This window comes from Lepidochelys kempii, chromosome 1 (assembly GCF_965140285.1).
Source record: "Lepidochelys kempii isolate rLepKem1 chromosome 1, rLepKem1.hap1, whole genome shotgun sequence".
In the NCBI taxonomy this organism is placed as follows: Eukaryota; Metazoa; Chordata; order Testudines; family Cheloniidae; genus Lepidochelys; species Lepidochelys kempii.
Window position 1 is genome coordinate 25,608,434 of NC_136380.1, and position 25,027 is coordinate 25,633,460.

Genomic DNA, 25,027 nt, shown 5'->3' on the forward strand with positions numbered 1-25,027 from the left:
TCAAAACAGAAGAATAACTGAAGTGATTCATAAAACCTTACACCCACAAAAATATCCATCTATCTTCCTATCTGTCTATCTTCCTACTCTTGTTCAGTTATGAAGTTCTAACAATGTATCCCTCTCTCATTTTAAGTTATACATGATTTCTTTTTCTGATAATATTTTTTATATAAAATGGCACACTGTTCTTAATAACTAAATTTAATGCACAAAATTGCGCCAAGACTTCACTGAGCTTGCCCAGAGGAAGAATCTGACCCAGAGCTTTTTCTAAAGTAACTGTTTTTTCTTCTTGGCTCTTTTGGTAGATTTTCAATACATCTTTCTTTGAGCTGCCCCCTCAGGGATACGAAAACATTACCGGTGTGCTGCCACCATATAATGCTTTTTCAGCACAAGGAGTGCCAGAGGTAAGAAAACAATTCTTATGAGTCCTGATGGTTGAAATCATATTTTGGGAAAGAGTTACCATTGGTGTATTGTTCTGACTTCTTAAAATATTTTTACAGTGATCTCAGTTAGGTGACAATACTGAATTTCATTATGCTATAGCCTAAGGGACAGCAACAGTATGTACTGGACAGAGTAAAGTCTAGAAGTTACCCATTTAATAAAAATGCTCTAAAATTGTTCAGATCAGAAATTGCTATTTCTAGTTAGAAAGATACTTCTGGGTGAGGTTACAGCTTATATGGTTCCTTCTAATGGGGAAACCTAAGAGATGGGGTCAGGGGAAGTAGTCTGGATTTTATCTGCTTTATTCATTAAGAGTAAACCCTCTTGTTTGTTATAAATCTGAAGCACACTCAAGTTCTGAAAGATCACACTCTCTAAAGTTAATCTGATTGATTCTTCTATGATGGATAATCCCAGACAACAGTCACCACACATGTCACATCACGTGAGTGGGCAGAAATAAGTAAAATAGGAAGTCTACCTATCGTGCAACAGCATGTTAGGAATAGCGCTCTTTTCTTTACTCATGCCATCAACAGCTTGCACATGCTTTGCCAGAAGAACAATCTAGTGTTGTAGTTTTTAACATCAGATAATGAGGATGCTTCTAAATATGGGATTATGTAGAGAATTCATCAATGAAACAAGCCTTTCTAAAAAATAATTTGGGAGAGTTTTGCCATTAATGTCACTGGGAGCCGGATCAAAACTGTAGAACTGCAAATATTGAGTACTATATAACAGATGTTCAATAAATAAAGTTGCATGATTCTAAAAAGAGATCCTTTCAAATGGTTATGACAGTATAATTTCTAGTTTCTGACCTTCTTTCTTCCCTGGATAGGCAGATCTGGTGTACGTGAACTATGGCCGCACAGAAGATTTTTTCAAGCTAGAGCGAGAGATGGGAATTAATTGTACTGGAAAGATTGTCATTGTCAGATATGGGAAAATCTTCAGAGGAAACAAAGTGAGTGTTGTGGGGTTTTTTTTGTTTTGTTTCTCTATCTCAAATCAGAATTAGATTAGTAAATTAAAGGTCTGAGGCTCCTTGCATTGCTGTCAAAAGGAGTGTTGTTATTGATGTTAGTGGGAGCCAGATTAAGCATTAACTTCCTGCTTCAGAAGCCAGAAGTTCCTTCCAAATAGAGATTTTTCCTTATTTTACTGTAAACCAGAACATGTGAGTGACTGGAGCCAGCTCTGATCCAAAAACCAGGCCTGCAGTATATGCTTATCATGTGTATTAACAGGGACTGGCAAAACAGTAAAGTGAGATGACTGTATTGGAGTACTGAAACGTTGACTGAGATGAATGCAAACTTCTCAGAAAGGGCTTGCAAGAGATTAGTTTAGGGTAGTGGTTCCCAAACTTGTTCCGCCGTTTGTGCAGGGAAAGCCCCCCGCGGGCCGGGCCGGTGTGTTTACCTGCCGCATCTGCAGGTTCGGCCGATCGCGGCTCCCAGTGGCTGCAGTTCGCTGCTCCAGGCCAATGGGAGCTTCTGGAAGCAGCGCAGGCCAAGGGAAGGACTGGCCACCGCTTCCAGCAGCTCCCATTGGCCTGGAGCAGTGAATCGCGGCCACTGGGAGCCGCGATCGGCCGAACCTGAGGGCAAGGCAGGTAAACAAACCGGCCCAGAATTTAATAGCCCATACAACCAGTAAACACTACTGCCTCTTTCAGCCATAGATCTCAAAGCATTTTCAAGAGGTAAGCGTCATTATCCCATTTTGACAGCTGGAGAAACTGAGTTAGAGAGGTTAAATGACTTGTCTAAGGTCATACAGCAAACTGGTTATGCTGGGAACAACACCTGGTTCTTCTTATTCAGTCTTATGCCTATTGTTTGAGATCATGCTGCACTTCGACGTATGCTTCCCTTGGGTCATTGATTTCAGCTCTGCCACGTGAGCGTTCTGAAGAGTCTCCCAATTGGTGGCGTGTTGCAGAGCCCGGGAATGTCTTAGCCAAATACAAACATTTTGACATTTCTTAAAACAAGTCATTTTGCAGGTTAAAAATGCCATATTAGCTGGAGCCAAAGGGATTATACTGTATTCAGACCCTGCTGACTACTGCGCCCCTGGAGTAGATCCTTATCCAAGTGGCTGGAACCTTCCTGGAGGGGGAGTCCAGCGTGGGAATGTGTTAAATCTGAATGGAGCAGGGGATCCTCTCACACCAGGTTATCCAGCAAAAGGTGAGGGACAGATTTGTAGCTCTAAACATCTTACACCTTCTGGTATCGAAACGGGTCTCGTCACTAGCAATTAAACTGTTTTTCGTATCCATGCAAAAAGACTTGCTGTTTAAGAGAATTTCCAGCAAGAGTTTATTTTCCTAGTGTGGAATAGGTTCTACCTGCCTATCATTCCAACTGGCCTTCCCCAAGCAAAAATAGTTTCCAGCCAGTATCTCTCTGCGTATGATCCAAGCTTTACAGCACTTGTAAATCAAGATGTGGATAGGCCATGCGGTAGAAATGAATTAGGATTTACTGAGATTTGCAAGGAACTATGTTTCTCAAGAGGACTAGTTGAAACTGGATTAATGCCTACCATCAAAGAGGAGTAATAACCTTGCTTGGATGTATATTTCTTTGCTGATCATAAATGCCAGGTAGAAAAACACTGCAAACTTCTGTTTATATGGAGTGAAATTTCTGCATTAAAACTAGCAGTAGCCACTGGAGTCAGTGGGACTAATCCCTGATGTGTGACAAGATGCTGGATGACTGGAGGGATCAGTATACGTTGATCCTAGATGTGACTGTGGGACTCTTAATTATTACACAAACAACTCCAATTAAAAGGCAAGGTGCTGAGGACAGCAAAGTTTGATATTCCAGAATATTCTTGGTTTCTCAGAATACATCTTCAGGTCTGAAGTTGATGAGGGAGTGGGAATTCCCAAAATCCCAGTTCATCCCATTGGATATCATGATGCAGAAATATTATTACGGTAGGTAAACTTCAATCCTTTGTATTTAGCTTCAGTATTCGTGTGCACACTGCAAAAAGCCTTTTTTACATTAAAAGATAGTAAAATTGATGCCCTTTTTATTGCTTTTGTGTAGCACGCACACACACACACACAGAGAGATATAATAGTAGCAACATACGCTACAGAATTACAAACCACTGTTGGCTGTGAGTCTTTTACTGAAAGACAAATTGGAGCACAAGTGTATTCTGTAGATTTGCCACGGAAGGGATACAAGACCGGGAGTTTGTTTTATTAGTCTCTCTGCTTTAACTCTACACTCATTTTAGCTTATGAAATTTCTAAGCACTTTTAATAGGGTTTATGCTAATTTACAGGCCCTCTTAACAAACAGTAAATGGTTGCACATACAGTTTGTGCAACACAATCTTTTAGAGCTTTGTAATCCTTCCTCACACCTCATTTTCAGGTGTGCTGTTCCACTGGGGAGACTTCTACTTTTAGCAAATTGGCCAACTGTGTTTGTCTTGACAGCATCCTGGGAGGACCTGCAGCACCAGACAATAGCTGGAGGGGAAACCTCAATGTGTCTTACAACATTGGGCCTGGATTTGCAGGCAGCTATTCTATAAGGTCTGTTTGAGCCCTTTTGCCTATTTATTGATCACTGAAAAACCAAACCAAACCTTTCAGAGTAGGATTCTGAAGAATATTACATCTCGGACCTTAGAGGGTGTCAAGGTTCCTCCCCCACTCTGAACGCTAGGGTACAGATGTGGGGACCTGCATGAAAACCTCCTAAGCTTATCTTTACCAGCTTAGGTCAAAACTTCCCCAAGGTACAAAATATTCCACCCTTTGTCCTTGGATTGGCCACTACCACCACCAAACAAATACTGGTTACTGGGGAAGAGCTGTTTGGAAACATCTTTCCCCCCAAATACTTCCCAAAACCTTGCACCCCACTTCCTGGACAAGGTTTGGTAAAAAGCCTCACCATTTTGCATAGGTGACCACAGACCCAAACCCCTGGATCTGAGAACAATGAAAAAGCATTCAGTTTTCTTACAAGAAGACTTTTAATAGAAATAGGAGTAAATAGAAGTAAAGAAATCCCCTCTGTAAAATCAGGATGGTAGATACCTTATAGGGTAATTAGATTCGAAACATAGAGAATCCCTCTAGGCAAAACCTTAAGTTACAAAAAAGATACACAGACAGAAATAGTTATTCTATTCAGCACAATTCTTTTCTCAGCCATTTAAAGAAATCATAATCTAACACATACCTAGCTAGATTACTTACTAAAAGTTCTAAGACTCCATTCCTGGTCTATCCCTGGCAGAAACAGCATATAGACAGAGACCCTTTGTTTCTCTCCCTCCTCCCAGCTTTTGAAAGTATCTTGTCTCCTCATTGGTCATTTTGGTCAGGTGCCAGTGAGGTTACCTTTAGCTTCTTAACCCTTTACAGGTGAGAGGAGTTTTCCTCTGGCCAGGAGGGATTTTAAAGGGGTTTACCCTTCCCTTTATATTTATGACAGAGGGGAAACTAACTTCCCTCTGAAATGAGCAGTATGTTTGGATGAGAATCTTTAGGATTTAAAGATAAAATGTTAAAACAATGGGCCTGCTCGGTGACTATGAGAACACTGCCATTGACATCAACAGTCATTGAATGAGGCCATGCATATCTCCTTTCTCAGGTCTTTTATTACACTTTCTTGACACTTTCAAAATTTAACTCTGATCGACTGTAACTAGCTTTTTTATTAACTGTTTTTCCACTGTCAAGTGAAAAGCAAATGTTTTAAACCCTTTCTGTTTCTGGGCCCTTTTCTACCCTTCTGTTTCTGAAGGGAGCACAACTTCTGCAGTGGCTCACTTGCCTTCACCTTTTCCCGAGTCCCATGGAAGCCTTCTATGAGAATCTCTTGGAGTTAGAGCTATGGAGTATGGGCGTGACTGGGGCCCACAGATCAGCTATTCTCCAAAGTTTCTAGCCTTCCTAGTTTCAAAGCAAAGCTTGGAAATGTGGACCTAAGAAGACAAATAAAAAGAACCCAAAATATACTAATTTAAAAAAATCTACTCATATTTTTGGGGCTGTGACCTATGATTTTTGAATGCTTGGGGTTTGCAATACTGTATTTGTGTAATGCCAACAGACCTCAGTCATCGGTGCGTGGGATTGAACCGGTGATCTCTGGAGCTTAGTGCATGAGCCTTTACTGCATGAGCTAAAAGTCAAGTAGCTTTTAGCTAAGGCTGTAGAGCAGATTTTTTTAACTCTCTCTAAGTGGTCTTGGATGGGACAGAACACCACACCAAGAAGGTGCATGGGTTACATTTGCTCTTAATACTTCACTCAGCTTGTGTAGTGAAACAAAACTGGTCAGTTTCATTTTCTGGCTCTCTGGCACTAGCAGAGAGGGCCACAAACCATGGGCCATGGAGCTGATAGTCTGCAGAGACCTATCTGGTCACATGGTGATGCTTCCTTTTCCTAGCTTCCAGCCACTAAACTGCATTAAATGAAGCTAAAAAATGCATTACTATGGTAATGTGCCATGTGGCTGTCATTGACTGACAAAGGTACAGTATTCCGTTGCCAGTGGGACAGGAGGTGGTTTGAAAGATCATGAACAGGAGGGTATAATGATGTGTTTTTTCCAACACTGCAAGGACATGTTTAAATTTTAAAAATTGAAGTATTAATTGGATTTTTTTTTCGGGTGTATGTTAAAACTTACTGAAGATTTAGAAAGCATACAAACAAAAATGTCAACAGAACAAATTTGACACTTGCGATAAAGGGGACTGTAAAGGATCCAAGCAAGGGGAAGCCAAAACAAACTAATAAAACAGATGCCCCCTTTAAGAAGGTCTCAGGGAAGGAGCAATCTTAACAAAGTTCATAAGGCCCTTACTGTGGCGCCCTGGTTCAGAGCTCCTGAACTGAGAGTCAGCAAATAAAGTCTCTGGGCCTGGTCACGCTAGTCCCCGAGACCCTAAGAGAAAGACCAAGACCCATTGCAATCTGCATGCCTACTCCTCCTTCTTCTTCATCTGATGTTTTATGACAAAGCAGACTCACTTGTGAAGCAGTCTTTCACCTTTTCCAATATTCTTTAAAGAGTTGCAATATTGCTGTATTGCTGTATTGCCTCATTTTCCTGATGCTCTTAATAGGCACCGCAGTGAGAATTTTGATACTTAGAGGCCTTAAAGTTTTTCATATAAATACTCCCTTTTGATGATACATTCTTCACACTCCCAAAGGAGATAATCAATTGTTTCCTGGATCTTGCATGTCCCACATTATCTATCTTTATGTTTGTTAGTAACAAATTACTATCTAAGCCACAATGGCCAGTTAAAATTCTAAATAGAGCCACTTCGTTCTTTCTCTCAGGGCTGTGGAGTATATCAGCATTTTCAACTCTTGGGAATATTTCACGGAATATTTTTCCATCCGTTTCTTTTCCCATATTTCCTTCCATTCCTCTCTTAAACTTATTTTTAATTAGATTTTTAAATTCCAGTTTTCTTAAAGGGATCGCTAAATCAGCTTACTGGTGTTTGACAGCATTTTTTGCCACTTTGTCTGCCAGCTCAGTGGCCAATATCCCTACATGCACTGAGTCCATGCTATTACTATGCTTACACCCAACTGTTTCAAATCAGTTAACAGTAATATTTCATTAAGTATATCATTTCTGCTCTCTGAAGCTGCATGCCTTCTAGTTTCCTCCTCCTGTTTAAATAGGCCAGGTTACGGCAGAGGGATCCTTGAAAGTACCCAGACTTGCTTCAGCTATAAGCGCCAGACTATTCCTTAAGGGGTAGTACCGCTTCCAGACAAAAGCCTAGATCCATAAGATATTTAGGCTTTTATCTCCCATTGAAATCAGTGGGAGTTAGGCACCTAAATGCCTTTGAGGATCTGATCCAAAATGTTTTGAGCACACTGGAGAGCAATAAACTGTATAATGAGAGGTAAAACAATATGAAAATGAACAAAACTTGTATTAAGTTGCTAATCACATTTCTTGAGGACATACTTATTCATGGGGTTTTTGACACCCTAACCTACTTGATAGTGTCCTTTTAAGTCAGTTCTTGGAGACTGTCTCCATGTCTAGTTGGCAGCCGGTGTCAAGTAGAGTGCCCCAGGGGTCGATCCTGGGGCCGGTTTTGTTCAATATCTTCATAAATGATCTGGAGGATGGTGTGGATTGCACTCTCAGCAAATTTGCAGATGATACTAAACTGGGAGGAGTGGTAGGTACGCTGGAGGGCAGGGATAGGACAGAGGGACCTAGACAAATTGGAGGATTGGGCCAAAAGAAATCTGATGAGGTTCAATAAGGATAAGTGCAGGGTCCTGCACTTAGGACGGAAGAACCCAATGCACAGCTACACACTAGGAACCGAATGGCTAGGCAGCAGTTCTGCGGAAAAGGACCTAGGGGTGACAGTGGACAAGAAGCTGGATATGAGCCAGCGGTGTGCCCTTGTTGCCAAGAAGGCCAATGGCATTTTGGGATGTATAAGTAGGGGCATAGCGAGCAGATCGAGGGACGTGATCGTTCCCCTCTATTCGACACTGGTGAGGCCTCATCTGGAGTACTGTGTCCAGTTTTGGGCCCCACACTTCAAGAAGGATGTGGATAAATTGGAGAGAGTCCAGCGAAGGGCAACAAAAATGATTAGGGGTCTGGAACACACGACTTATGAGGAGAGGCTGAGGGAGCTGGGATTGTTTAGTCTGCAGAAGAGAAGAATGAGGGGGGATTTGATAGCTGCTTTCAACTACCTGAGAGGTGGTTCCAGAGAGGATGGCTCTAGACTATTCTCAGTGGTGGAAGATGACAGAACGAGGAGTAATGGTCTCAAGTTGCAGTGGGGGAGGTTTAGGTTGGATATTAGGAAAAACTTTTTCACTAGGAGGGTGGTGAAACACTGGAATGCGTTACCTAGGGAGGTGGTAGAATCTCCTTCCTTAGAGGTTTTTAAGGTCAGGCTTGACAAAGCCCTGGCTGGGATGATTTAGTTGGGGATGGGTCCTGCTTGGAGCAGGGGGTGGGACTAGGTGACCTCCTGGGGTCCCTTCCCGCCCTGAGATTCTAGGGTTCTAGGGTTCTAGGGTTCTAGGGTTCTAGGCTCCCATGGTTTCACTGTACTACAAGCTCAGGGCACTGACCCTGCAAGCACTTGTGCACCAACTCTTTGCAGGCTCAAGGCCTTGGGCTTAGCTTCTCTTCTGGGCAAAAATCGATTAGGTGTGCTGAAGAAGGTGTTGGTTTTGACAGCTAGAGAGCTTTGCCATTGAGAAAATAACTTCAAATGAGACCCCGTTGGATTTTTGCCCAGGGCAGACAAGTGTGTGTTTTGTTTCACAAAGAGAGAGAGGACTGAATATTCCCTGTCTTTTACAGAGTTTCTAATAAATGAATGATTTTTTAATGGTCTGGCAAAGCTTGGTCACTTTGATCGGCTGTTGTAATGTTCTTGGAGAAATACTCAATTTATTCAAATGTTTTCACCGTTCAGTTGTTTCATGCAATTTTAATGACAGTTTCTCCAGTTACCATATAATTAAACTTACTCATCATATTTCTATAAAGAAAAGTAGCATGTTCTTATGAAATTTTTAAAAACAGATTCCCATAATTAAATATTGTCCAATCGTTTGGGCTAAAATTTAATATGCTTTCAGATACTACTTTTTGTTTTTAGCATGATCTGTGGGCCTGCTGTTAATCTACCCCATCTTAAAAGTATTGCAAGGAGATATTATTGGCATGACTCTCTTTGAAACCATTGTGACAAATTTCATAAAGAACTTTGAAAGTTTAGGAATTGGTGTGTTTGGTGGAATTTTTCTTGTCATCCTTCAGTTTCAAATAAAAATAAGGAACTTGTACAGCCCTGGTATAGATCCTGTAAACTGATAATCATGTTTAGTACATTGGCCATGTATAAGTAATTTCATTCATAGATTGCAAAACAGTTTATTACAGAGATAAGGTTTCATTATTCCTATTATACAGAAGTTGAGATGTTTGCCAAGGTCACATAGCAAGTAGCTGCGAATTGGTTGACCAGTGTTGCTGGATTATAATCTTAAAGCTTTAACGATAAAATTGTACACATAGACTGTGTTCTCAACTTTTATATTTTAAGTTTCAATTGGTGTTTTCTTGAGAGTTTGACAATGGTAACTAGTCCTCTCATTAATTTCGCCATTAAGAGAATCATAAATATCTAAACATATTTTTTCTTACCTTGGCCTAATTCATTCCTCGCTGCAAAAACTCCATTTATTTTGGGGAACTAAATGGGTGATTGAAATACAATTCATCCCCTCTACATGGAGATAGGCTACAACCCAACCCTTTTGTGGATGCTAATCCAGCCTCATTCCACTATGGTGTTTAAATGGCTATTGTAAATGTACAAGAGCTTGTTCTAACTGTGTTTGTAAAACATGTTTAAAATTGGTTCATCTATCACAGTTCCAACCCTAGCAAATGCCTCCTCAAGTCATGGATCACGACTTCATTTTGCTTTTGTTTCAGAAAGGTCAGAATGCATGTCCACACTCACAACAAAGTAACACGAATTTACAATGTTATCGGCACTATCAGTGGAGCAGAGGAACCAGGTGAGCTTTTTGCATTTGGTGAAGATGTTCTTAGGTGGCATGAGGTTTAGCTTTTCAGAGATAATCAGATAGAATTTGAAACTGGAAAAGACTTACTAGGTCATCTTGTCCCTCCCTTCACAGTGTTCCTGCAAAGAAATCTATAAGTGGTACATAAGAATGCTACAATAAACAGCTCACTGGGACAGCCTTGCACAAGATATCTCATTTTCTATAGGGTCTCTAGCACATCATTCATACAGTCTTACACCAGCATATTCTAGTGCAACACAAAGTGATGAGCTGAACAAAGTGCTGGATCCCACAACATCCTGAACTTTGGAGATTCAGGATATGAACCAAGGTCTAGATCCACATTTCTCAGCTGCTTGTGTCTTTATAGTGGCCTAAATTGAAACCCTGGATACAAACTTTGGGGTAGTTGGTATTTAATTCTGTGTTCTGATTTGAATTCTACATCTGGGTTCCATCTCAAAAGCACAGAGTCTAAAATTGCTCAAATCGTCATTGAGCAAACAGATCCGGGTAATTTTATTCTAACAGTGGTTCCAAGATAAGGGATGAAAAGATTCTTAAAACAAGTCTATGTAGGTACAAAGGTTGTAAACCGGAAAAAAAAAATAAAAAAGCATTTTTGTGTCAGATTGTAAACTGCAACAAGGTCAGCAGGGCTAATAGGCTGGGCTTTTTAAAACACTGAAATTAGTTTTCATTGTGGTTTCGGAAGGTGGGAAATGAGGTTAAAGGGAAAGACTGAATTATAGGTACCCCAAGTGTATTCCGAATTAAAGACTGATTCTGTATCTTTGTTTCCAGACAGATATATTATTCTGGGAGGACATAGAGACTCCTGGGTATTTGGTGGGATTGATCCAACCACTGGCACAGCTGTTCTTCAAGAAGTTGCTCGGAGTTTCGGCAAAATGGCAATGGAAGGTAACTTATTCATTATAAATGGAGAAGACGAAACACAAGTGCTATGAAAAACACTATTTTGATAAATTGCGTGGAATTTACCAGTAAGCAGATGCATAGACTTTATTTTTGCCCTATGCATAGGGTTGAATTTCACATAATAGGCATTGCAACTTCTTATATGTGTGTGCACGTGCATGTGAGTGAGGAACTGGGGGAGCTCCTAAACATATATATCTGCAATGAGCTTAACATCACATATGATGTGAGTTGCTTGAATTTCTGCTGTCCTTGCCTGTGTAATGTTATGTGCTCTGAGAGTTTTTTCTTTACAATAAAAATATTGCAGTGGATGTGCTAATCTGCGGAATTTGGGGTGAAAAAATTTCACTGGTACATATTATACATCATTTTCCATGATGTACTAATTTTTATTTAAGTGACTCAGTCAACTGTGGCAGTCTCTATTACAATTTTTCTCTTTTAAGTCAAATTCTACTATGTATTACAGGTTGGAGACCTAAAAGAACTATTATTTTTGCTAGCTGGGATGCAGAAGAATTTGGACTATTAGGTTCCACAGAGTGGGCTGAGGTAAATAAAGAATAGTACAAAAGCATGACGGATGAACATGTCCAGGCCTATGTCTGCCTATATGGCCTAATCCTGCAATGGAGTCTATGTGGACAGACCCCATTTAAATTAATGGAGCTCCATGCAGATTCAGGGGGGTCTGTCTATACAGAGCCCATTGTAGGATCAGGGCGCAGTTGTTTGTAGCACAGCAGGGTCCTAACTGGGGCTCCTGGACACTACCCTAATATAAATGCTAACTAACTAATAACAATGGTCTGCGTGCACTAGCTCCTCTTAAGATTTAAAAACCACAGGACTGTCGGCTTTGAATCAAATACACCAAGGAAGAGTATGGTAAATTGCTGTCCTGCTTGAAAATCTGTTTCTTCAGCAAACCAAATGGCCTCTACAAATTGAAAGTTAGATCATGCCCTGGTGATCCACAGACATCCACAGAGCCCTCTGCCTGTAGAATTCAACTCTCCTTTGCAAAGGAAAGGGGCCAGATATCTTTTTGTGGATGGCTTTTGCCTCCTGTGGGTCCCAGAGATTTGGGTGCTAGTCCCAGAGCTAATTCAGTTGTGGGAGCCCAGACTGCCTGACTCTGAGTTTCCCCACATCTCTCCAGCAGAGAGAGGGGAATCTATGGAGTTTTCCTCCCACTTCACTCTTCATAGGGGTTCACCATGAGCGAGGCAATCTGGCCCTCAGTTCTTATGCTGCAAGTGGATTGGTCAGTCCTACTAAGAAATATAGGACTTAATCAAAATTTATCTTAACTCACTGACAAACCCGAGGTTAAAATTAGAGTGGAAAATTTTCTCCATTGGAAAATGTTGGTTTGTTGAAATCAAAAATGGTGGGCAGGGAAAATTTTGATTTTGATGAAATTTCATTTTGAAACAATTTATTTAGAGACATTTTGATATTTTTTTTGTTTCAAAATAACTTTTCATTTAAAAAACTATATTCTATTTTATGCTGCTGTATAACATTTAAATTCATGTGCCTACATTCATAGAATCATAGAAATGTACAGCTAGCAGGGACCTCCAGAGGTTATCTAGCCCATCCCCCTGCGCTGCCATTGGAACAAAACCAAAAACCATAGAATACTGTGACAAATGACAATGGACAATGTTTATTCCTAATGTCCAAAGGAATCCTGTTTCCCTGTTTGATGGCAAATTTGAGGCTCCCACTGCCCTTGAACTTCTTTCACAAGTACATTTTCCAATATTCAACTGAAATAGACTCACCTGCCCACTCTGCTTAATGCAGAGGAAGTTTTGTCACTAACAAGAAAACCAAAATTTAAGTGTAACACCAATTGACTCGAGGAAAACTAAACTCTGGGGAGTAAATATTCATCCCAACTAAACTCCAGCAGTAAGAAGCATAAAAACTCATAGCTAACAGGACTGAGCTCCAGTGAATGTAAAACATTTAAAAAACACCAATTCTCATCAAGCACGTCTGTTTCTGCAGGCATATAATAGAATTTCTTTTTGTGAATCATTGTGCTAAGGTACTTTGGGTTTGATAATTTAATACCCAGTTATCCATTGTTCACCCAATGGCAGAGTTATACTGAATCTCTGGACCCTAACAACCTCTCAGACTTTAGCCCCAGTGTCTCTAGTTCATTGCCTTTTAGCTTCATTTTGGTGCCATCCATTCTCTCCCTCTGAATCCTGGATTAGACTCTGACTCTAGATATGCTAGTCAATGCTCACATTAAAGATCCTCTGCAGTCATTTACCTGGACAATCTTTCATCCACTGAGTCTTGAGGAAAACTAACCCTTTGCTCATTAGGTGAGGGTTGTGAACACAATATCCAAAAATGTATCAGTACCCCCTAGTTATGGAAACATCTGTTCATAAATGAAGTGATTCATTCAAATCAAGTGGCTAGTGAATATATATACATGCTCAGGCCTTCCCTTTCTTTCTCTTTTTATACAGACACTTTGTCTCTCTCTCAGACACACACACACACACACCATTGGGGAAATCCTCCATCAGATCATTTATTTTATAATATATTTATTTTTACATTTGATTCTTATATCATTTGTATACTATACTACTTTACAGTAGAAAATTACCAAATAGAATGATTACCAAAAGAAAAAAAGATAGAATATCAATTGACAAAGCCAAGTACCAATTATAAAACCAAGTAGAATACTGAGTACCAAATCACCACTTACAATCAGAATACCAATTTCAAAACCAATTACCAATTTGTAAAATAAAAATAGCGACATTTAAATAGTCAAAATGAGAATGAAACATTTTGATTTACTTGAAACAAATTTTTTTTTGTGAAACTTCAACCTTTTGTCTTTTCATTCCAATTCAGATTGTGTGTGTGTGTGTGTGTTTTTTTTTTTTTTTAATGTAAGAGTTTCCTGTGGAACGGAAATTCAAAATTTCAGCAGCTCTAGTTAAAATGGAGTTAAGGCTGAGAGCCCATATCAGTAATTCAGGGTAAGACACAGGAGAGGGATATTGTAATTATCCCGAAACCAAGTGTTGCAAACCCACAAAATTCAGAATTAATCTTAATCTTGAAAGAAATCCGGACAAGTCAAGCGATGGAAATGCACAATTAAGGCACCCATACCGGCTTAATTCTGTCCTGTGGTGACACCATGCAATTATAGTAATACCACCAATAGCCTCAGCCCCGCATCTTCTTTCTGATGGAGGTGCAGCTGGCACCTCTAATATTTCATGAATGGTTTGAAGATCAACTTTAAAAACACCACAGCTAGCACAGCTGAATTTCACGCTCCCTGACCACTGGCCAATCTTATTCATTACTATAGTTAGGCATTTATATAGTACCTCTCACCTGGACTGATCCAGAACCCCTTTGTTTTTTATAGTATTAATGTTGCATGATCACATATTATCAGTAAAGTAAACATGTTTCCCTTTTCACAACTACAGGAGAATGCTAAAGTTCTTCAGGAACGAGCCGTTGCTTACATCAACACAGATTCTTCTATAGAAGGTGTGTCTAATAATTTTTTTGTCTATTGGCTTCCTAGATGTAGGTTAACATTTTGCTGCATATTTATTACTGCATCAAGGATTTGTGATGCAAGGTACATAACAGGATATTGAGAATGCACAGGGCAGAGGCAAGTTTAGAGGAGAGTGGAGAGAGAATCCAACTCGGTTCTCATACTATTTTCCCACAGCAAATAGCACCATCATGAGCTATGTACTCGGGGAGAGATCTTTACGCCAAAGGCAGGTGATTATAGAAATATACCTTAAATATGTCTCCTGAAAAGGTCAGGGCTTAATATTGATATTTTAATGAGTTCAGCAGTTTAACTTGGTTTTAATCTATTTCATCACTACGTTTGGTTTGATATCCAGTTTGCTATGTAGTTTATGGAAGACAATGTTCACTGTACCAGACTGACTCCTTTTACTCAATGGAGTTATGGTATAATGTCTCATGGTACAGTACTGTAGTATCACAAGACAACTCATGTTATCGCTTTAAGCTTTGAGTTCACTGGGGATGGAGTTCACCCTGTGGCCACAGACCCCTGCCATGAGCTATGCCACGTGTTCTGTCTGTGCAGAGATGAGCCAGGAGAGCCCTTGCATAGGCTGTGTGCACTGGGGTGGGCTCTCCATGCCAGCAACAAGAGGAGGTTGAGAGTGGCCCAGAGGGGGAGTGATCCACAGCTGCATGGTTCAGCTGGCCCTACCTCACCACTCAAGTGCTGCAGATGACGTATTAAGATTCTGGCACAGGAATGCTGGTAAGAAACTGGACTTTATTTCCCGCCACGTGATCTAAGTCAAGGTGATGACGTCAGTACCCCCATCACATCCCAGTGTTCAGTGACACCAGTGATTATTGTTGGGGATGCAGCGACCATTCCATCCCCGGGGTAGCAGCCAGGGGAGAGTGGGTGCTGTGCTGCACCGTGGCCTCATTTTGTTAGAGGGTGCCACATTCTATCTAAACTTTGTCCATGTAAACCCCAGTTACTCTGGTTTCTTTGCATGAGTGAAGTAGGTTTCACCATGAATGTTTAATAGCTCAGTTTTGTTTGGGTCAGCAGAGAATTCTTTTCATCACACAATGACTGGAAACAAAAACAAAATCTGCTTTCTAAATGCTCAGTAAGAATCGGGGATGGGGGCGGAAATCAGAGCTGTTCCTTCAATTACACAGCCTACATGCTGTGTAAAAGTAGAGCAGACTTTTAGCCTATATTTCACGCCTACAGAAGATCTTGCTGCTGAAATAATAGCTTTATCAGCTACTTCATATTCACAGTGTGTATTGTAACACATCTATTGGAGATGATTTGGAGCCAGCATGCTGTTGCAGTGCCAATTTGCTTCCAAATCTTGATTATGCAGTGGTGCCTTTGTTTACATATCTAAGCGAAATATGAAAGTAAAGCATTGTGAAACCTATAATAAACAAAACTGGTGCCACGCTTCAGTGCACTGTTTTAAGTGCATTAGCCCTCTTTCCCCTGACACCAGGCATTTGAATCCCCCATGGTATGATAGCATCTATATTCCTCGGAGGAATCAGTTAGTACATCACGGTACGTTCTGCACTATGCCAAGTTCAGTACAGCACATTTATCTTATTCATTGTCCTTTCACACAGAAAATGGTTGGTGTCCTTTGCGAATGTTGCCTTGCATCTAATTTCCAATGGCTAGATACACAAACTCCTTGGCTATGCTAGCTAATGTAACCCCGGGTTCTTTTCCATTATTACATTATTGTAGTTGTCTGACTAGTTTTAATGTGAATCTCATTTGTCTGTTCAGCCAGAAACAATAAACTGCTCTAAAATATTACCAAAATCTGCTAACAGTTCTAACAAAACATAAACTATCAGATACAGCAGAGTTGTTATATATCCCTATGTACCCACCATTTGTTGCTAGAGTTTACTGTCTGTGGGTATGATTGGATTCTCTCAGCTGATGTTAGATGATCATCTAACATTTTCTAGGAAGGCCGTTTTGCGCTTTTGTCTGGTTAGAAGATAGTGACAGTTTCTTTTGGCTGTGGACCTTGCTGCCATAATCTATGCCTTTGTCACCTGAATACTGGCTTGCTGTAGTATGTTCTATCTTCACTTAAATCAACTTGCAAACTAACAGTGGTGCAGAATATGGGAGCAGACACCTGCTTGTTAGGCAGTGCATTTTGTGGCAAGCACACGACAAGCAGCCAATGCAGATTGCAGAGCACTGCTGTTTTCTGGATGAAGTTTAGGGTCTTAATTTTTACATATAAAGCTCTAAAAGGTCTGGGGATCGCTTACTTGAGAGCTGGTCTCTCTCCTAATATCTCACTGCTATAGTTGCGGTCAGCAAAGGCATTCATTATAAGACAGAAGCTAAATCCCTCATTATAGGAGAAAAGCAGCTGCTGGCAGGATTTCTTCTGTGAGGGGACTTCCACACTGGAACTTGCTTTCCCTCCTCCCAATCCAAAATAGCACAGATCTGCTGATTTTCAGGGCACATTGCAGGGTGCATCTGTTTACATAGGCTTTAGGGAAAGAACCGAATGGGGTTGGTATATGTGGTGAGGGCGTAATTTTTTTTGGGGGGAGGTGGGTTGAGCTTGAGGCTCAATGCCAGGTCTAATTTTTATGATTGTATTTGGAATCTGTGACAAAGATGCGTTTAGGAGAAGTGCTTTATGTATTGTAAATCTAACTAAACAATCTGTATTTGTAATTGCTTTGCGCCAAGACCTGCAGTCCTTACTTAGCTAAAACTCCTCTTGGAGTCAATGAGAGCTTTGCCCAGGTGAGAACAGCAGGGTTTGGTCCATTAGCAGGGAGTCAAAGCCATGTATAAAAAGATTTCCCTGTCTGTGTTTGGTTTTCAGGCAACTACACTTTAAGAGTTGACTGCAGCCCCCTTCTCTACAAATTGGTGTATAATCTGACAGAAGAGGTACAAAAGCGAAGTGTTTGCTACATATGACTTTCTGATAACTGAAGTCACAAACTTACTGCAGATTAGTTTGTAGCCTGCAGAGGCACTGATCCTACTCCCCTTGACGTCAATGGCAAATCTTCCATTCATTAGGAGATGATCCAGGCCCACAGTTGCTCTTCAGTGGTCTATGAAGGATCAAGAGTATTACTGAAGCAAACAAAACTATATTACAGTGTATATTTTTAAAACACCAAGAATAAGATAGTCAACCCACTAAAAGCTAAGTTATTGGACAAGTGGACAGGAAGCTGGAAGGAATTAAAAATGGTATTTAAAAAGAAATCCTGAAAATGGAAAAGATTTAAAAGAAATTGGCTTGGTGCCCTCCTTACTCTTCATCTTATCCCCCTAAATCTCTTCTCATTCCCCCTCCAAAATACCTCAGTATTTATCAAAGGATTAAATTGTTCTTCCAATGGGTCAGATATACCCAATTTGTACAAATGATGTCCCAGATCGCTATCGTTTTCTCTTTCTTTCTTAGTAATGCTCATTAGATCTTCTGTTACTGTAGATGGCAGGCACATTAAAGGATGCTGCTTCTCCTTGAATGCATATAAAATGTGGCTCTTCAGGAGAATTCATTCTACTCATTTAAGAATGAGAACTGACAGTTTTCAAATATATAGAGCAAGCTTCATCTTGCCATACAAGTGTCTTTTGTATGAATTCTGGGCTTGTGAATAGTGGAGTTTATCACCAAAGTGCCTCATCTTGAACCACCTCCAGAGACAGATAGGTTAATTCACTTTCCATCTCCAGTCGTTGACATTTCTGCTCGACATCTGTTCACTGGGAACTGGACTGAGATCACCCACTCATTGGTCCCTGCAGTGGATGTCATCTATTGGCACAGACACAAAAAGTTGACCCCCACTGAGATTTCTAGTGTCCCCTGCTATGAAAGACTCTTCCTAGTCTGGGTTGTTCTCAAGCGTAAATCATACTCCTTTATGCACAAAATAGTGCACAAGGTTTCTAGACTATGTGCTTCTTCATCTTCAACTGTTTCAACTTTGTGTTTCCTACTTGTGCGTTCCCCTCCCTTTTCACCTCTTCCTGGTTTTTTTTCCTCTCTCTCTTTTGAGGAGGAAAGGGAAATGTTTGTGAGATTATCAGCACAGCAGTAACACTTCACACAATGAAGGAAAGGCTGTTTCACTTGCAAACACTCCTACTGCTGAAAGAAACAGATTAGGATTCCTCCCTTTCCTCATTCACCCAGGGAGCCATCTGTGAAGAGAAACAGACCAAAAATGCTTTGAGTGAAAAACATTGTTAGTGATGCCTCCACCATTTTACGTCACACCTTAAGTTAGGCATCTGTGTTTAGCCAGGTAACTTCCAACTAAATACCATCAGATGGTTGAGAGGCCTGAGCATGCCTTTTTTGGAAAAAGCCCCTCTGTTAAGAGTTTGAATAATACATAAGTGTAGCATAGAACAAGGAAGGGCCTCAGGAGCACTCAGTAATTGAATGCTCTCTCGGTATCAAGGAATTCCCAGTACTATGTTATATTCATTCATGTTTTCCACTACTTCATTTATCATGGGGATGCATTTATTGTCATTGAAAAGCCCTGTCTATTCTCTGACATGTTTGAAGTCAGTCTTGGAATGATCTGGGTTTCTTTTTTGTATTAGTTTGTAGATAAAAGACACAACTTTATTCTGATTCTTTTCCTCTCTCTGCTTTTTGTCTTCATTCAAAGAGCAGTTTCCCCAGTTTTTGTTCTGTTCTGCTGTCTCCATCCCCGAGGTAATCTAATGGCTCATCTCCTATTTCTCTCTGTTTCTGATTGCTTTGTCGAAGTAAACTGGAGAATGTCCTCACCCTTCTCGAGGATACGGAAGATTATGATGCTTGATGTATTTATTCCTCCAGTGCAAATAAAGCTGTTCATCGGACCCTAAGGAAAGCAGTTGTCTTTTTATGTCCTGGAAGTGACTGTTTTTTTTTCTAATGCAGTTATTCACCTTCCTAAATTCCTTAGGGAGGGACTGGCCAAAAACTTGTGTAGCTTGTGGAGAGCCACATTTTCACTTCTTCATTCTTCTAACTGCAGGACTGGTGAAAATCAACAAACGACGAGGCTTGAGCCCATTACATCTTTACAAAGGTCAAAGAGCCATAGACAGTCCTATAACCAGATGCACAGAGGCACTTCGCCTACATGCTCATTTAGGACTTCTCCTCTTCTTCCAGATGTATTTTAAGATCTTCATTTAAAGTGGTGGAGGCTCATTAATGTCCACCAGTGGCCACGAGTAAAGCTGTGTGAATAATGGATTTTTCAGTTCACTGGCAATTTTGAGCTCTGCATTCCTTTGCTAGCATTACGGTCACAGTTAAGGGCTCAGCATCTCCGTCCTGAAGAGCTCTTAAGGCAGTAGGGCATGGAGGCAGCAAGAATGGGGTGGAATAACTGGCTAGGCAGTAGTACTGCTGAAAAATATCTGGGGGGGTTATAATGAATCACAAATTGAATATAAGCCAACAGTGTGATGCAGTTGTGAAAAAGGTTAATATTACTCTGGGGAGTTTTAACAGGCATGACATATGTACGACACAGGATGTAATTGTCCCACTCTGCTCAGCACCGGTGAGGCCTCAGATGGAGTACTGTGTCCAATTCCAGGCGTCACACCCAGGGCAATGGAATAGGGGCGACCAGGGGCCACGGCCTTCCCACTTTTCAGCATGTGCCTTGCCCCTCCCAGTCAGGCCGGCAGCTGGAGCCCAGCCATGGAGCCCGGACAGTGGTGGGGCGCTACGCCATGGACCCTCCACCAGACTGGGGTGGGAGGGTTGAGAGCAGCCACCAGCCCATGTCCCTGCCCTCCCTTTCACCCTCCAACCCCAGGGCAGGAGGATCCATGGATCCCCACAGCAGCCTGGACATGGTAAGAGCCTCATGGGTAGAGGTGGGGAGCTGCGCCGTAGACCTTTCTGCCCTGGGCAGGGGGAGGGGGATGAATATGGACAGGGGCCGGGGGCTGCTCTTGACCTCCTCACCCCGGGCAAGTGGAGGATCCATGGCGTGGCTTCCCACAGCTGCCATTGTGGCTCTTACCATGGCCAGGCTGTGGTCCCCCAGACAGAGCCGGGTCCAGGTAACAGTCGTGCATGGCGCGCAGGCAGTTGTGGGGATCCACAGACCCTCCTGCCCTGGGTCCACAGCTCCCAGCCTGCTCTAGCTTCTGGCTTGGTTGAGGGTGGGGCTTGGGAGGAAGAGGAGGAGCAGGGAGGGGCCCACTTTTGGGCAGGCTCTGCAGTCCTTGTGTCACACTTTAGGGAAGATGTGGACAAATTGGAGACAGTCCAGAGGAGAGCACAAAAGTGATGAGATTTAGAAAGGCTGACCTGTCAGAAAAGATTAAAAATACTGAGTATGCCTAGTCTTGAGAAAAGAAGAATGAGTGGGGAGATCTGATAACAGTCTTGAGATATGTTCTTCAGTTGTCCTCCATGTCCAGTGAAAGTAGGACAAGAAGTAATGGGCTTAATCTTCAGCAAGGGAGATTTAGGTTACATAGTAGGAATGACTTTCGATCTATCAGGTTAATTAAACTTTGGAATAGGCTTCCAAGGGAGAATATGGAATGCTGTTCATTGGAGGTTTTTATGAACAGGTTGGACAAAGACCCGTTGGGGATGGGCTAGGTTTACTTGGCCCTGCATCAGCTCAGGGGGCTGGATTTGCTGATTTCTTGAGGTCCCTTCCAGCCCTACATTTTTATGATTCTATGAAATTCAGAGAACAAGCACAGACAACCTACCTCCTAGTTATCCTTAGAAATTAAAGATTGCAAAAAGCTGCTCAATTTATACCTTTTTTAAATACCAATCTTTTATTTTTGTTATCTTAATTTATCTCAAATAGTGACCTCATTTATTTCAATGAGAGACTAAGAGATCTTCTGTCCTTTCGATAATAGTGCATGTAGCTCCCTTTGAGCTATAAAGGAGCAACTTCAGTAGTGATTGGAAAATTGACTCAATGAAAGCTTTCCACAAAAGTATAGACCATTGGGATGCATAGGACTAGGTTCATTAGTGTTGAAATGCTAATTAAAATGTCATTGCTTTGAGGAAATAATTGCGAAGCAAGAAAATGTACCACAAGGCCCTGATTCAACAAGTCCTTGCCTGGATTGAAATACTATCCTATGCAGGGGGACAGCACAAAACCTTTGCACCTCTGCAGTCTCCACTAATCCTTCAAAACAAGGGTTGAAGTGGAACCTATGTCTGGTGCTGGCCCTCTGTGTAGGGTTGAATTTCCCTCCATCCTTCCCCCCCAGCCCCAAGCACAGCAGGGTATGGTAGGTTGTTGCACTTTAGTGCAGCTGTGAGTGGAGGCTATGGGTAAAAGCAAGGTGATGCACTCGGCATAATCCTTTACGCTGGGCTGAAATCAGTCTTAAGGCCCCTTTATCCCATCTCCCTTACACCCAAGAGAGCAAGTTATAAGGAGGAGTGTGGTGCATGAGGTAGAGATTTCTGAGGAGGGATGGGCTTAAGCATGATCCTCAGCATGGAACTGAGATCCTTAGCTACTCCTCTCTCTTTGGCCCTACTGCAAGGCAGGAATAATTTAATAGCCACTGGCAACACTTGCATTAATACAGGATTGGGTTCCCTTGTCCTGTTCGTCACTTTTTATCCTGTGTTTATATCTGCCAAACTCGGCATCTGCACTATGTAAGATCAACCCTGAAGGTATGAGAGTGCCTAGGATTGGATTTAAGCCACTGCAAACATTAGGTTATATTAAGCTATTCCTGTGCTATGGAAAAGACGAAAAAATGGTTTTTACGTTACCTGGTAATGGTTTGGCCGATAATGTCAGGATAAAGTCTGTACTGGAGCACGGAGCACTTCACTGTAGAGTTCAGCTTGCTCCTGCTGAGTTCTCATTTTGAGTTTAGCCCCCAAACCTGACCAAAGTGCTTGGGTAGTGATAGCAGCCAGGCAGTTATTTCACAAGCTTGTTTTTCTGCTAGCTTCAGACATAATCTCAGAGGTCAGAACCCTAAAGATTTTCAGTTTGGAGTGTATATCTTTATAGCTATAGCTATTCAGTGCAGAAAGTGACCCCCTCCAATATTCTGAAACAGTTCACTCCCAGCTTTGTAGTTCTTGTGTTTGTGAAATCTCCAGCTTTCCAGGGAAATGAGTTCAGGCTGCTTTTGCAAGCTTTGCTTGTCAAATCTCTTTGGTTTTGGAAAGGTATTGAAATGGACAAGATTATCTTCAGTCCTCCCTCTTGAAGGACAGTCTGATGGTTGGGGACCTGGGTTCAAGTCGCAGCTCTGCCATGCATACCCTGTTTGACCTTGGGCAAGTCATTGAATAAAATCTCTCAGTTCCCCCTCTGTATAATGGGGATAATAACGCAGACTTTGCCAGTCTTGTCTATTTAGATTCCAGATACTCTGAGGTAGGGACTATCTCTTACTATGCACAATGGAGCCCTGATCTCAGTCAAGACTTCAAGGCACTTCCCTTATATAAATTATTATTATTATGGTCCAGATCCTGCCTTCCAGTGCATCTGCTTTTCACTCCTCCAGTACCACAAAGCACCTGTAATGCAGGCTCAACCTGTGTGGGGAGAATATCGTCCCTGGCTAGGGAGAACCTTGAGTGGGCTAGGGCTGTTGTCTCCCCGCTCCTAGCAGAGAGGGCATTCCCAAGGGGAAAGGAGTGTGGTTGGGGCATCCCAGGCTGCCACTCAGAGCATCCCTAAAGGCCATAGTCCAATGGGCATAAGTCAGAGCAACCCTCAGCACTGCTCTAATTTACACCAGTGACTAGACTGTGCTCTGGCCAGCCCCAGCATATGGCTGGTGCCAGGAAGCCCTGCTCCTTCAAGTTGTTCCAAGTGCGGGATGTACGCAGCTCAGGATCGGGACCCATAGATTGTAAATGACATGCGTAAAGCCACATATTTGTTAACATTTGAGATCAAGAATAATGCAGATTAACAGTATGCATCTTCTTCTGATAAAGTTCAACTGGAAGCGGAAACACTTCCATTACGAGCATGTGCTTTGCCTCCCCAGATTGCAAGCCCTGATGAGGGTTACGAAGGCAAGTCTCTCTATGAGAGTTGGCTTGAAAAGGACCCCTCAACAGAAAGTAAAAGTCATCCCAGGCAAGTTTATGAAACTGTGTGTGTTTTTTTCCCCTTCCCTCAAGTCAGTGTTTCAAATGCATCACTCTGTGTTGTTTTTAAAAGCATCGTTGCCATTGATAGTGATCATACAAAAGTGCCTAGTAGCAGGTGAGTAGCTAGCAGTATCGATGACTTTAGGAAATGTTTTTACAAACCCACATTGGCGGTACCTATGCCAATTGGTAAACAAAAGTTTAAATGTCCTGTTAATAACACTTCGGAAAACAATCTAGTGCTGTATTCTTGTTAGGATAAACAAATGTTTTGTTAAAAGAAACTACCACAGTAGTTAAGAAGGAGGGTTGTTCTTTCTTTTTTGATGCAGTTGACTATAAAAGGCCATGACCTACTATATATATACAAATGTGTACTTAAATGCCTTTAAATATGCAAGGTGATCTACAGTAAATGTTGCTATCTAAATTAAAACATCCCCGTGGAAACTATACAGTTGTTTACATGCTCCTGCCTGCCAAGGCTAAATCCTTACTCACAAGATGGGACTAATTATGTCAGTAAGGTAAATGGAATTTAGCCCCTAATGTTACTTGATTCAAGTTTCCCAAGTCTGTTGCCCCAATTCTGTAGCCCCTGCTCACATGAATTCAGTGAGGTTTCTCACCTAAGTAAGCACTAGGATCAGACTTCCTGAGCAGATCCTCGGCTGATACATATGGTTTTATTGGCTTCAATGGAGCTACAACCATTTGAGGAGCTGGCCTTTATTAGATTTAATTTCCTAAAAGCATGTACATGTACAAATAAACAAATCCAATCCAGAATGCCATGCTTCTCCCCTCCTCCATATACTTGTGTGTTTCAGAGTAACAGCCGTGTTAGTCTGAAATTTAAAAAAAGAAAAGGAGGACTTGTGGCACCTTAGAGACTAACCAATTTATTTGAGCATAAGCTTTCGTGAGCTACAGCTCACTTCATCGGATGGATACTGTGGAAAATACAGAAGATGTTTTTATACACACAAACCATGAAAAAATGGGTGTTTATCACTACAAAAGGTTTTCTCTCCCCCAACCCCACTCTCCTGCTGATAATAGCTTATCTAAAGTGATCACTCTCCTTACATCCAATGAAGTGAGCTATAGCTCATGAAAGCTTATGCTCAAATAAATTGGTTAGTCTCTAAGGTGCCACAAGTACTCCTTTTCTTTCTGCGAATACAGACTAACATGGCTGTTACTCTGAAACCTCTGCTTACAATGTGTATGATAATCAAGGTGGGCCATTACAGGACAGGCCTAACAA

The 25,027-nt window shown here is 41.5% G+C and overlaps 1 protein-coding gene across 3 annotated transcripts in view; it reads left to right on the forward strand.

Moving 5' to 3' along the window:
* The window catches only part of LOC140908873 (N-acetylated-alpha-linked acidic dipeptidase 2), a 55,364-nt gene that overhangs the window by 8,439 nt on the left and 21,898 nt on the right, over positions 1-25,027 (forward strand). For 2 of the 3 annotated variants that reach the window (XM_073336829.1, XM_073336839.2), the window contains exons 4-14: positions 312-413; positions 1,304-1,429; positions 2,474-2,660; positions 3,328-3,421; positions 3,938-4,036; positions 9,987-10,072; positions 10,889-11,008; positions 11,499-11,581; positions 14,524-14,587; positions 17,470-17,537; positions 23,652-23,743. In XM_073336829.1, coding sequence (XP_073192930.1) covers positions 312-413; positions 1,304-1,429; positions 2,474-2,660; positions 3,328-3,421; positions 3,938-4,036; positions 9,987-10,072; positions 10,889-11,008; positions 11,499-11,581; positions 14,524-14,587; positions 17,470-17,537; positions 23,652-23,743 — 1,121 coding nt within the window. The remainder of the gene's footprint in view (positions 1-311; positions 414-1,303; positions 1,430-2,473; positions 2,661-3,327; positions 3,422-3,937; positions 4,037-9,986; positions 10,073-10,888; positions 11,009-11,498; positions 11,582-14,523; positions 14,588-17,469; positions 17,538-23,651; positions 23,744-25,027) is intronic. The other variant, XM_073336848.1, reaches the window with a different exon arrangement.